Source organism: Aythya marila, assembly GCF_965140915.1.
Source record: "Aythya marila genome assembly, chromosome: 1".
In the NCBI taxonomy this organism is placed as follows: Eukaryota; Metazoa; Chordata; class Aves; order Anseriformes; family Anatidae; genus Aythya; species Aythya marila.
Genome location: NC_139042.1, coordinates 6,501,409 through 6,515,729, shown reverse-complemented (window position 1 = coordinate 6,515,729; position 14,321 = coordinate 6,501,409). Strand labels below are relative to the sequence as shown.

The 14,321-nt window shown below is 38.6% G+C and overlaps 1 protein-coding gene across 5 annotated transcripts in view; it reads right to left on the bottom strand.

The window, feature by feature from the left end:
- Positions 1-14,321, bottom strand: part of DLG2 (discs large MAGUK scaffold protein 2) — a gene marked incomplete at its 5' end in the record, with an annotated part of 1,037,476 nt that overhangs the window by 764,231 nt on the left and 258,924 nt on the right. For 3 of the 5 annotated variants that reach the window (XM_082764778.1, XM_082764781.1, XM_082764782.1), the window contains one exon: positions 10,712-10,753. The exons of the other annotated variants lie outside the window; for them this stretch is intronic. In XM_082764778.1, the coding sequence (XP_082620904.1) occupies positions 10,712-10,753 (42 nt within the window). Of the gene's footprint in view, positions 1-10,711; positions 10,754-14,321 lie in introns of those variants that run through there. 5 annotated transcript variants of the gene reach the window in all.

Here is a 14,321-nt window from a genome sequence, read left to right as displayed (position 1 = left end):
TTTCAGGACACAATTAATCTCATCCCCGTGTAGATATTTAAACTAGGTCATATGAATCATGCCTCAGAAGAGACAATTCCTCTCTACTGACACTAAAGGGAGCCTGAAATCACTAGATACAGATGTTTACATCGGTTATGTCTAAAGTTAAGTGAGCTGAATACCACCTGCGTTCTTTAGATTGCTCTCTTGCTTGAAAGGCAAAATGCCTTATATTCACTTTCCTGTTATGCACATGGTTAGAAACAAGTATGTGTCCTTCCTCTCCCCTCCTTTAAGAACTCAAGCATTACAGGAGATATATGAATGTATCCACATGATTCACTACAAAAAACAGGTTTTCATAAGAAATTAATAACATCTCAAAACATTACGTTCACAAGGAAAAGAGGAAAGCCCTGCCCCTGAGGAGGAACAGCCTCAAGCATGAGGACATGCTGGGGGCCACCCAGCTGGGCAGCAGCTCCCAAAAAAAGGGCCTTGGAGTCCTGGTAGGCATGAGTCTGAACATGAGCCAGCAATGGGTCCTTACCGCTAAGAAGGAACCAATACCAATGCTGATGGCATTCTGGGCTGCATGAGGCAAAGCATGGCCGGCAGGCTGAGGGAGGTGATCCTACCCCTCTGCTCAGCACTGGTGAGGCCACATGTGGGGTGCTGGGTCCATTGCTGGGCCTCCAGTACAAAAGAGACCTTTCTCCATACTGGAGAAAGCCCAGTGAAGGGCCACCAAGATGATCAAGGAAGTGGAGAATCTCTGCTGTGAAGATAGGCTAAGAGAGTTGCCACTTTTTAGCTTAGAGAAGAGATTTAGCAGGCATGTCATCCATGTCTATAAATACTGGAAGAGAGGGTGCAAAGAGGACAGAGCCAGGCTCTGTTCAGCGTTGCCCAGTTCCAGGACAAGATGCAGTGGGCACAAACTGGAGCACATGAGGTTCCCTCTGGACATCAGGAAGGGTGGGTGATGGAGCACCGGCACAGGCTGCCCAGAGAGGCTGTGGAGTCTCCTTCTTCAGAAACCACCTGTACGTGGTCCTGGACAGCCTGTTCTGGGTGTCCCTGCTTGAGTAGGGGCTGGACCAGAGGGATCCAGAGGTGCTTTCCAATCTCAACCACACTGTGATTCTGTGAAAAGTGCACAGGGAGAGAAGTATATGAAAGCACTGATGAGCTCTCAATGAGTTGTTAGACTTCTTCCCAAGAATTCAGTTTTTTTCTTCATGAATCTTCTAGCAGAAATGAAATAATCTTTCAAAGTCTTAACATTTTCCTTTTCTAAAGGACCTATGTAATGTGATTTTATTTCTAATAAAATTATGCTTCATATAATGTCTAGTTACTGAGTTACTAACTTTGATCATAGCTATGATAATCTAAGGATATAAGTGAAACAAAAGGGCAGCATGCACCTAAAAGTGCTTCCACTGTTTCAACCAGTGGACTAGGTCCCATAAAACAAACCACATCTTCCACACATGCTTTGTTTTCATCATAATTTATCTCTTCAGTTTCCATTTTATCTGGAAGATCCCTGTTTTGCAAGATCAACCTTTCAAAACAGTTCCTGACTTTTGATAGTACTCAGACAAATTTCTAAACAGGGACATGAGCAAGGTCTGGGGTTAAGAGCTTAATTCCTTGAAATTTCTATTATGCTATTTATGCTTTTTTTTTTTCTTTTTTTTTTTCTTTTTTTTTCTTTTTTTTTTTTCTTTTCAGGAAATTGACATGAAATTGCTGATAAAATACATATTAGCAAAGATCTGAAAGAAAGAAATATACGTAATGGCAGGTTAATGGAAAACAGATCCTGTCAAATTAACTAATATGCTATCTGTTCTCAGATGGGATTACAAATTTGGCTGACAATGGTAGCAATATTGATATAATATACTTAGATTTCTGTAAATCATTTGACATGGTACTGTATGACATTTTATTAAAAACAAAATCAAAATAGCACACTTTAAATGGATTAAAAAGTGTCTAACTGACAGGATTCAGAGTGTAATTGCAAACAGGGCAGTTCATCAGCTTTGTCTATTGGGCTCCTCAGGGACTGGTGTTTTTTAAATGTTGATCAATCGGGGAGAATTACTGATCAGATTTAGCAATGACAGAAAAAAGGTATTGTGGTAAACAGTGCAGAGAACAGGTCACTGCTACTGATCAATGTATTCTTTAATACAGACAGCAATAAAGTCCTAAGTCTAGGAAAAAAGAAAGCAAACCTTACTCACAGGAACTTTTCAGAGAGGCAGGGTCTGCTATTAGGCAGATGGGAACTCTGGTAGATAGAGGCCAGAATAGGAACTCCCAGTGCAGCAACATAGTTGACGAACTTGATGTAACCCTGGACATACACACAGGTATCTTTAGTGAGAGCTAGGACATTTATTACCTCTGCATGGGGCTGCAACTGTTCTGAGGCTGCACATGTGGCATGCACAGCTTAAGAAGCCTGCTGTGGAACTGGAAACAGCTCAATAAGACCTCAAAGACAAGTCAAAAGACAAGTCATGTGAGGGGTGAGAGTGCTGGCAATTGTGCTTTGTAGTAAAAGGTGCCAGGAGCACCATTAATTTACTTAGTCAAAAAGATGATTAGGTGATGCCTTCATCCCAGTCTAGATCAACATGGGGGGAATAAGCCTTTGCAGTGGACTCTTCAGTCCAGTGGACTTCAGTCCAGTGGTTTTAAATGTAGCAAAAAAAATGAAAGTGACCCAAAATCTGGAAGCCAAGACTAGATTAATTCAGACTAAAAATATGTCATACATCTGCAAATGACTGATTAACCCCTGGAATAATACACTTGTGAAAGCTTCTTCTTCTTCAGAAATTACACAACAGAAACTTTTTTTTTTTTCTTTTTCTAAAAGGTATGGCAGGTGCCAACAGATGTATCCTTGAAACAATTCATGATAGTATTACAGTCTGCACTATCAGACTAGATTAATTATGATTGTTCTGTCTCACTTGAAAACTTGGCCACTTATTTTTGTTTCCAAATGAAAACTGAAGTTTTGAAAAAAAATCTGTAGCAAGCTGAAAATCCTGTCCAAAATATCTGCAGATATGTGTGAAGTAACTATCATATTTTTCTTCATCTCTCCTGCAACTTGGACGAAAATGCTTTTTGGAGTTTTACTCCTACAGTTAATCCTCCTTTCCTAAGGTTTTAATGATCCTTTGTGCCATCAAAGGAAGGCAAGCCTTTCCAATTACTTCTCTTCAGAGATTTCAATTTGAAATTTGAGGGTTTTACTGCTTTGGTGAAGATGAGACAAAAAAAAATGAAAAAATGCTTGTGCTCAGGTTTCTTTGATTTGTTTTTGTGGATTTCAGATTTTATTCTACTTGTCTTTCCAGAAGAACTCTGGAAGCTGCACGGTTATTAGGAGAATTTATACTATTTTGCTCACTTACACTCAGCTCTCTCTGGAGACATAAAGGAAAAATCAGCCACCCCTGAGAAAACAGAGATGGCTACACTTTTAGTAATTTTTTAATGTTGTTGTTATGGAGTTTCTGTATTAGCCATTAATCCATAGTTATCACGTACTATTTTGGCACTGGGACACAGGTGGAATGCAGACTGCTTGAATGTGCTCCAGAGTTCATTTCACCAGTGTGTGTCCACAACTGAAAAATTATTTTTGATTTTGGCATCTCTACACCCAAAAGACACTTTCCTTGTCTCTCGCTGTCTGTAAGGATAGCATGGAAAGTAGATAGTGGGGATTTCCTCCTCCCAGAGCAGGTACAATCATTTCATACATTCACCCTGTGCCAAAAACATGAGGGACAGGATAGGAACACATCTCAGCATGTCCAAAATACATATGCTGCCATACTGTAGCGGTAAGAGAGGACACACCTGTGAAGAGTAGCCCTGGAAAATGAAACACTAGTTCAACCACAGAACCCAGAATATCTTTATCCAACTTAGTGTGAGCAAGTGGGACAGAGGGAAGATGAAGTTAGAAGCATATGTAGACAGAAGCTAATCATGAGACATTGGTGGGCAACCTTTAATTGTTGCTAGCTATTATCAGCTCCATCTATCACTGATTAATAGTCTTCTGCACTTCTCTCCATCACAGTGATAGGAGTCACAGAGTTTCCCAAGAAAAAGAAAACCTTACTTTTGCCTGAGTCCAACATTTTGTATGCAGCATTGTTGTCAAGATTGTTGATCTAATTTCTCTGCAATCTCATAAAAATCAAAGAGGCACTGGCATCTTTAGTACTCAGGGCAAGCCTATCAGTGGTGATTTAACAGCACAGTATTTCACTTTTCATCACTTTTATATAAACATAAAATTGTCAAATAGAGACATGATATTATATTCTAGTTAGTTGGATATATTAAGAACCCAACAAATTTAAATACGTTTAGATTCCTAGATCTTTTCAATTCTTCCTTAACAAAAAGGCCAATTATATATCTCTGATAAGAATAGCATATCAGATAAGCTCTAATGAGCCCACATTAAAATGGGAGATACAAAATAGAACTGAAATAATTTTATTGGTACTAGCATGTATCCAGAAATTTCTGAATGAAGAGTGCCCAACTTCCGTATCTTCCAGCCCATATTTTTGTGACCAACTCTTCTAAATTTAGAAAAGCACCCCATACCCCCATAGCGTAATATTCGTATTTGCTTAATGTTCACAAAGAATTCTATCATAGTAGTGGATTTAATTCCTTATACTGTGCTCATCATCTTAGCATCTCTGTACCAATTCACCCATTTATAATTGCCTTTCAGGGAATATTATTCTGGCATATAGGTTAAGTATAGTTCCAATCTTACTATATATCCAGAAAACCAGAGCTGCTGCTGTGTTATTAATTTATTCTAATTACTGCTTTCATTTATTGCTTGTTATGACCATGTACTGTAAATCAACACTTGCAGCTGGGTGGAGAGGTAAAGTACATACTTAGGCATTACAAATGCTTGCAAATCTGGGCAAGGTTGATTTCAGAGGTTGAAAAATCAACCTTAAGGATTCAAAAAATGCATTTCTTAAGCGGAAAGAACTACTGTTTGAACTGTGTGAGACTTGATTCAGATCTCCTATTAACAACACTGGTGTGATTGCAAAAACTAGGCCATAAATGAGAACTTTATCTTCCTGCCCATAAGTGTGGGCAGTAGCAGTATATTTTAGTAACAGGTACAGCAAGCTACCAAAAGAAAGAAATGCTGCAGTGTTATTACTGTTGTAATTTTGAGAGAGCTCTCTTTGTAGGAACTTGTCCAAGACATCAGTAACCCCTTTTTATCACAATGAGTTCTCTCTTCACTAAATTTTTTTTTATTTATTAAAAGGATAACAGCAATACAAACAGCTCAGTTGTTTTTAGCTCTCATGGCCATATCCCACAGCTGTTAGACAAATCCCTTATAAAGTTCATGGTCTTGCTTATTTTATAGTCTAGGCAAACATTTTATATTCAGACAACAAAATATATTAAAGAAATTCAACTAAATATTCACAACATACATAAGATTATCCTATTCCTCACGTCAAATCTTTTAGGGTAGAAATTCCACACCAAATTTATTTGCTTTCTAGTACTAACCTACATTTTGTCTTGGTGTCCTACATTACTAGAGGAACTCTGACCTGCCACTTGATTTATTGCTATGACTATGCTGGTATGAGTACACTGAGTCAGACTGTGTCAGACTTTATCAGACTTACAAAAAGGAATAAACTCAATTAAAAAAACTTCCCCTGAGTAGAACAGTTGAAGAGTAATTTTTTAATTAAATTAGAGAAAGTGAGAAGCCAGTCTTGTTTATTTCTTTTAAAATATTACATCAAAGCCATTCACGTGACTTCTGAACTGTTCTTCACTTAGTAAAGAGGTGCTAGTGGGTGGTGTGTGGTAGAAGACTTAAAGGGGGAAAATATGCACAAGAAAACAGGGACCATGTCTGGAAGTCTGTGAGAGTTGTGAGCCCAAATCTCTTTGATTTCTCTATAAATGCCTAACTTCATCCCCCATTTGCAAACACCATAAGTCTACAGAAGAACATGGTTTGGCAATATAGGTCCAAGTCTGAAACATTCAGAAACTCTTTTCATAGAATCATAGAATCACGACTTCTTTTGGAAGAACAGAACAAGTCTTGGAACAGGTGGTGAGATATGTAATATACACAATTATGTGGAGAAATCATTAGTACATACTAGAAGAGAGGGAGAATTCACAGAATTGTGTGAAGATAGTTTGGACTGGAAGGGACCTTATAGCCCCTCCAGTTCAACCCCCCTGCCATGGGCTTCCCACCAGACCAGGTTGCTTAAAGCCCCATCCAGTCTGGCCTTGAACAGTGCCAGGGATGGGGCATCCACATCTTCTCTGAGCAACCTGTTCCACTGCCTCACCTCCCTCTGAGTGAAGAATTTTTCCTAATATCTAAGCAAAATCTACTCTTTTCTAGTAGATTTAGATTAGGTATTAGGAAGAAATTACAGCTGCATGTAAAAACATAGAAGTTGGTAGCTCAGTTGGCTTTTGCAATGCTTCATGGCTTTTGGCAACGAAACACTGTTATTTATTACTATGATTCTTCTGCCTTTATTAACCCACAAGATAACATTGCAGCTGGAAGCTGCTCAGTTAAGATAATAACTTATGGTTTTGAAACACAGGCGGGACAAGAAGACAAACAGAGAAAGCTAAAGGATTAAAGGATCCGAAATTCCAGCATCCTCCATGGGCCCCGGCCATACAACATTTCCCCCCTTGACAGGTCCTCTTCATCATCTGAGATCCTCAAAAAGTGACAATTCATAGGTCAAAATTTCAGCTATAAATTGTATCATGATTACGATTTGTCAGGCTAGCATGATCTTTTAGCTGAAGCATAGGCTAGGGAATGTATGAAGGGAATACAAGGGAATGTATGTAGAATACTTCTATCACCACCACTGTGACCCAAAGTTTGCAGTCAGAACAAAGAAAGGTGCTTAGTTAACCCAGTGTTCAGGCAGGAGCGCAGTTCAGTAAGGTGGCAAGTATACCTGCTAATATGAAGACAGCCTTAAATTCCTGCTGAACTAATCTGGGAAACCTTTGACACTTCAAAGGGTATGGATCTGAATTCATAACAAAACCCACATGATCTTTACATTTAGCTCTGATGGCCCCAAAGCCAGTGCTGACTGCTGCTGAGAATGAGGTACCCAGTGCTCACATCAAGTCCCATGTTAAAGTACAAATGAAAGAAATCAGCTCTTCTTCCCAAATTCCCAGAAGCACCAGCTGTGCCTCCAGTAAGACCCTCAAACTGCCAGCCAGAAATAGCAGCCCAGATTCACAATAAAATCCATCAGAACTACACATACTGTTCCTAAAGGGAAGGGGAAGGAAAAACTCTTTCAGACCTTCAAGAAAAACAAGACCCTGGCCAATAAAAGTTTTTTAAGTTTGTCTCAGGCTGTGCAAATTAAATATTTGCAACGTTTCCAATATTTTTACAAGAAAAACTGCTAATACTGAGAGAATTTGAAAAACTTATCTATGCCAAGAACCAAAAGTTTTTAATGGCAACCACTAAAATCATTTGCATTTAAATACAGAAAGTATTTCCAATACACAGTGGGCACAATTGTAACTTCAAACATTTGACACTGGGCAGCTCCCTGCTACAATCTGCTCCTGAGACTCAGTTTCACGGAAAATACCACTACATATTTAACTGCCACAGATCGTGGGAGATCACTTTTTTGGGCACATTTATACAAGAACAATTCTGATCTTGGAGGCACTGCCTTTAGATTATAAGTCACTGACTTCTGCATTTATTTATGCTAACTTCCACTGAGGTACAAAATTGTGTATATATGCACAAAGAGAAAGAGATGAGTTTAAAATACAGTATTTTAATAATATTGTCTCTCATAAACAGGCAATGGTAAGCAGTAGTTAGATTATTTTCTTTAAAAAAAATCAAGCTGAATTTCATTTTTAAAGTGTAGGTCTGGAGAAATTCTGATAGAGAAAGATATTTTGCTCATAACTTCTCAGATATCTTTCTCCCTTTTAAAACCACTGACTTTGCTTCCGCTCAGGCAGGGAAAAGCAGTTATTCACACAGGCAGGTACGTGTTCGTGGTCCGTGCTATTCTTTAGTTAACTGTAAAAATAGACTTTGATTAAGAATGCATGGGGTAGACCTCTTTTTATAAGTCTGCATATGCCAACCAACTTCACACGGGTAGTTTCAGATAGACTGGCAATCAAGAAGCAAGAGTCCTACCTTGAACTTGAAAAATCTGCTTTCTCTAAAGCCATAAACTGCAGCTGCCATCAGAAACAGACCCAATTGCTTTTCTTTTTCACTTTCCAGGGCAAGCGAATCTATTTCCTGTTACAGCCTGTACTTATAGTTTAATTCTATCTTATGACTTAAAGACTAAAATATTTGAGAACCACTAAGATTTTTCCACCCATTTAAAAGGGGAAAAATACAAAACTCAAAACAGATGTTTTATAATGTATTTCATTTATTTTGGCCACCCATAAAGCTGTGGCTTACTTTAGTGCCAACCAAGTTAAAAGCAACAGAGTTCTTCAGAAACACTGTGTAATACGTTTTAGACTGACCAGGCATGGGGAGCACCTTTCAATTAACTCCTATTTAATAAGTAATTTTTTGTGTCAGAAAAAATAATTTAGGAATTGCTGAAGATGTCAGTGGCATTGCCATACTTGGGCAATTCCTCCAGGGATGTGCAAAGTTTATAGTTTGTCTATGTTATTATACCCCAGTGCATATCTTGGAAAGCAGATGACCAATGTATACATTGAAAACAGATGGGTTAGATGAAGTTAGAACAACTGAGGACAATGTCATTAGAACAACATCATGTAAACAACAGTCAGTATGTTGATATTGTATCTTAAACAACTATTCCAGAGACATTTAACAGCTAAAGTCCCAACAAATTAAAGCTATCTTATCCAAACAATCATCAGACTTGGGCTAGTACAGACCTTTCACTTTTTTTTCTGTGTTTATGAATGAAAGCAAAAACATTTCAGAAGTTAAACCCATGAGAATCCTAACAGTTGCTGTGGTACTTACTGATAAGGTATCTCTTGGAAATTACAGTAAAAAGAGTCATGTTGAAATTTCTCCTGTACCTATTCTTATTTAGACTGAGAAATCATTGCTCAACAACAGACCCACTTTAGTAGAACACCTTCAGCACAGTACTGCAGGCTGGGGGACGAAATGAACAATAAAGAATGGTTGGTCTCAAAACATTTCTTTATTGACAATTTACTGCACAGAACACAGGGCTTATAATGTGGATATGATTTACTAACCTGCCAAAAACATTATAGGGAAAGCATAAGGAAACGACAACGGCTGTATTTTAACAAGGCAGCAACATTAAAAGTTTTAACCTGTATTTCTTGGCTTGCTATCCATATATTCAAAGAAAATATCTTTTTCACCTTCCACCTCAGAAGAGACACAAAAAGTGAATTGCAAAAGTTAATTAGAAAGTAATAACCTGTGAAAGCTTAGCAATTCAGTACAGCAACCAGCAGTACAGACTTTGACCACATACATAGGACCAGATTCTTAGAATGTGAGCTTCTAAAGCAAAATACTTTGTAATCAAATAGCCTTTAAATTATTTTCACCTAATAAGCAAATGTGAAGTTCATTATTATCAAACAAGTGCAAATACAGAAAACTCACTTTAATTCAGAGGCATGCTTAAAGCAGTTTAAAAACAAAATATCCTTTACAAGTATTTCTCCAGGTAAAACAGTTTAGCCATCATTTGCCAGCGCTTTCCTTCTCAGACAGACACACTTATCTGAACCTGAAAGAGCCAGAATGCCGAAAGTACCTCCCCAATATGTTGACTGAGGACTGTAATTCATCTAAATTATGCAACTGGATTCCCACAGCTGGCCCACAGCTTGTCTTAGAGCTCAATTCAATGCCAATGATCCTGTCTGCTAATATTGTCCTACTTGCAGAGAAGGTAATACATCCAGCAACTTATATTGAAGTTCTGACATTAATTAACAGAACAAGCAAACGTTGAGATGAGTGACAAACGCTGGTTAATAGCTACTGCGAGACCAGTGCTGCCAGCTGGCATTTTTCAGTAACACTTTGCAGTAATAATCTCTTGTTTATTTCTTAGGACTTTACTTATAATTTGTTTGTAAGCATTTTGTTTCAGTGAGAAACAAATCAGGACACAAAGCCAAAACCAGACACAGCAGCAAGACCCCGATTTTCAGACAAGTAATCAACAAGAAAGCATGCAAGCAGCATCACTTAGAGGATGCATGGGGGACAAGAGTATAGGAATTCTTATCCTATATACAGCAATGTAGCTTTGCACAAACAGCCTTTGGCTTCTTGTCTCTGGCCTACCTGGACAGTAACAAAACATATTTATCAGATCATACAAGCCTAGAACCTGAGCTGCAAGCAGTTAAAAACTGAAGGTCACTATGCTGCAAAATTAAAACATGCTCCTATGCTTTAGCAACACAGACAACGATAAAACAAAGCCTCCACAACCACCTGTAATAATATGCCTGTTCAGCTAGCAATTCCAAAGTCCTCAGCAACACAAGGTAGACATTTTCTGCAGCTGGTTTTACATGTACATTCCTGCCAAATTGTTTTCTCGTCTTCTCTTACCTTCACATTAGTCCGGAGTGCACAGTAACATGCAAAAAACATTGCAGTAAACAAGGAGCATATGGACCAGTATTCAGCGTCTCTGCTCTGCACAAACGGTACACACACGATCCCGAGCATGTGCTACTAAGGAGCATCCGTTCCCTCTGTCAGTTTGAAAATGCATTGATCTCTGTTTTTCTGACTACAAAAAGACATGTCTTGAAGGCACTGAATGAAAGCTACATATCTCTTCATCGACTATATATAGCAATATGCCCAGTAATTTCAATTAGCAGAGAATTCAGCGTCTGAAACTTGGACCTCAGTTGCTTTTCCTTCCAGCATTTTAAATTCAGGGGGGAAAAAGGAGGGGGAACTCACCCAGAGGGGAAAGGTGAGGAATTAAAATGTAAGCAGCGAGTTACTTATATTTCCCCCTGGCTTTGATGTTTTTCTTTTCAATATTTTACAAACGTTATACATAGAAAATGAAGAAAGGTTTCTCTGCCAATTCTCAAATTTACTGTAGATTCTGCACTGTTTCTGTCTGGTCTTGTTAAAGATGCAGCATCCCTTTTAACAAAGACAACGTCATCAATCATGACAGATTCAACATGTTCTACTTACAAATACAGTCTCTGATTAAGGACAATGGCTGGCTGGCTTATTAACGTTTCCTCAAATGCAAGTTCAGTCCCCTGTGCTAATCTATTTTTAAATAAAAAGTCCCACCTACTCCTTCACTCCCATTTAATAAAAATGCAGCGGACTACTTCTAAAGATCCTGTATTGCATTGTGCTCCTAGTTAAAACACTGGACATAGGTTTCAAACTGCTTGCCTTCTTGCTGGGATTAGAAGCACAGTGAAAAATTAAAATTAAAGCAGGAAAATCCTGGAGAAGGATGTGCCCTCACATTTGTAACTACATATTCTGAATTTGAAATGCTCAAATATCTTCCAGAAGGAGGGAACTCAGAACCTAGCCAGAAGGCAAAGCTTTAATTCACATGCACAAAAATAAGATCAAACCACTTCTTTTACTCCTGTCAACCACTGGGATGCTACAAATTAACTGGTTGTTTACTAGACTGCAGGAACAGAAAGTCAAAGACTCATCTCTTTGTTTACAGCACCAGGAACCACCGATATTCTTACTGAATTATGAAGCAGCCTTCAGGAATAAAATCCAAAAAGAACCTCTGCTTTTTTTCACTGCAGCAGATACTGTGGGAGGCAAAGAGTGGAAAAGGCTTTACTAACCCCTTATCCATCAGCATAGAGCAGTTTGTGTAGGATAAGCATAACTTAATAGAAATATCTGCAGTGACTTTTAAGATTTCTTTAAATAATGCTTTACATAAACCCCCAGAAACCTGCAGAAATACTGAAGTCCTATCAAAGTCAGTGGGTATCTTTCTGTGGGCAATGAGGTGAAGAAGCTTAAAGAGAAGGGCATGCATTTAAAGAAAACGAGGGGGAGGGGAGAGACGGCAGGGTTTTTTCCAACATCTTCCTAAAGACGAGCTCTCAGAAACTGTCGTCAACTCCAAGTGAACAGCTATTTTTAGCCTGTCATTGTTTGTGCCTTTTTTTAGGAATGAAAAAGGCAGTTGTGTTTAAAGCTAGATACTGCTCTATAATGTGTCCTAAGACAGCTACTTAATTTGAATCCCAGCTCCATCTGTCATACAAATTAAGTAATTAGTAATCACAACCATCTTTGACACAAGCAATGACTTCCAGAACAAAAAAGATGAACCCTCTTCTTCAATCTAATTCTGCAACTTCTATTAGTAATTAAACTGGTGTCTAAATGCTATAGTTCATAAAACCAGGATATCCCAAAGTTATGATAATTCAGACTCTGGCTGCAGCAATATTTATCCAATAAGCTAAAACATAGTAACCCATTGCTCAGCAAAAGCATGGGAGAATTAATTGATTTATTTTTTTGTTTTGTTTTTGTTTTCTGACAGTCTTCAAGTGAAGAGAAAGGGAAAAAGATCATAGTTTATTTTGCAGTACAGTACATTAACAATTAAAATTTAGCATCTAAGTCATTGAGAAAATATCACATATCTTAGGGAATTGTGATCCACTGGAGAAATGAAATTCAAAAAGCAAAGATGAATAGATGCACAGTCCTGAACAGCGAAGCAAGGCTCAGGCAAGCATGTAGCTGCATATGAAAATCAAATTCAAGTCTCTTTTCTGCCAAAGGAATTACACGAGGTTTCAGTCAGCAGAGTCTCTGAAATAACTTTCTACTTCATTATCCTAAAAAAGTTAATGTTTTTGTATTTAAGCAAACAAACCCAGTGTGAGGAAAATAGGGATCTTACAAAAAGAAAGCAGAGATGTGTAACTATATGACTCCCAAGCGATAACCTGTATAAAAGACATCATATATATTTAGGAAAACAAGAAGTAATGCAGTCCCAAAGTCTTCACTCAGGAAATCCCATGACTCCTGAGTGTCTGTGAGGAAAAGTTATCTAGGAAATTACAGACCCTGACCCTCATAACACTGTACCAGTGAAAAGGGAAGACTCCCAGCCATGCCTCCTATAATAACTGTGGGGCATTTGAGAATTTGATGGAAAATTGAAACCTCTGTACAAGCCAGCAAGGTATTACTTTGATAGCAGACCAACTTAGCAGGGGCATTTAGCAGGGGCTACTTCAGGTAATCTGCAGAAGCAGATCCCTGCAGGGTTTCTTCACCTCTGCCAAACATTTCTTATTGCAGCAATCTAATTTTTAAAGGCAACGTTCTCATAAAGGAACATACAACATTTTATTATGACTAATAGCTACTCAAAAACATCAAATATTGGTGCTTGATTGGTGACAACAATGCGTGAGGAAAAAGCCTTGCCCGAGTCTGCCAGACATGGCAAAAATAGCAGAGCATTTCATGTTTTCAGGGCCTCTTTAAAAGGGAGACCACAGAGAAGAACCCCATGGATGAAAGGGGTTACTCCATTAAAAAATCAAAAAATCAAAAAATCTAGGTTAGGCCTGAAAACAGTAGAGAGACAGTAGTCCAAAAAAGCCACATTACAGACCCTCTTTAAATGACACACAACTTGTGACCTGAATATTCTTAGATGACGGAAACCACTGAAGCTTTCATCTTGAACTGTGAAGTTTCAGCATACTTTATCCTCCTGTTCCAAAGGAGGGTGAAAGGAAGCATTTGCAAGGAAATCCTGGTTGTCTGTGGGGGTTCAAAGTGAGCAGAGGGCCCATGCTGGACCTGAATCTCAGGAGGCCCTGAGGGCAAGCTGCTTCTGAGGAGTAAGGTAGGGACAGGCCTTCTGCTGCAGTCACCCCACTGGCTCCTCTGACAACTGCAGCAGAGTGTAACATCACTATCATTGCCCAGAAGAAGAGTAATAGGAGGTAGTAGTAGTAGTAGTAGCAGCAACAGCAGCAGTAGTAGTAAAAATGATCTATTGCTGTTGCATCTCGAAGCTGTGGCCAAGGACCGCCACTGTCCAAAGCAGGACAAAGCAGGAAGTACATGGAAAACCTCATAGGAAAACAGTGAAACCATGTAATATTTTATTCCTCTGCAGCCTAGACCATTTCCAATTTTTTCCCAAGCATCATGGAAGTGGTGA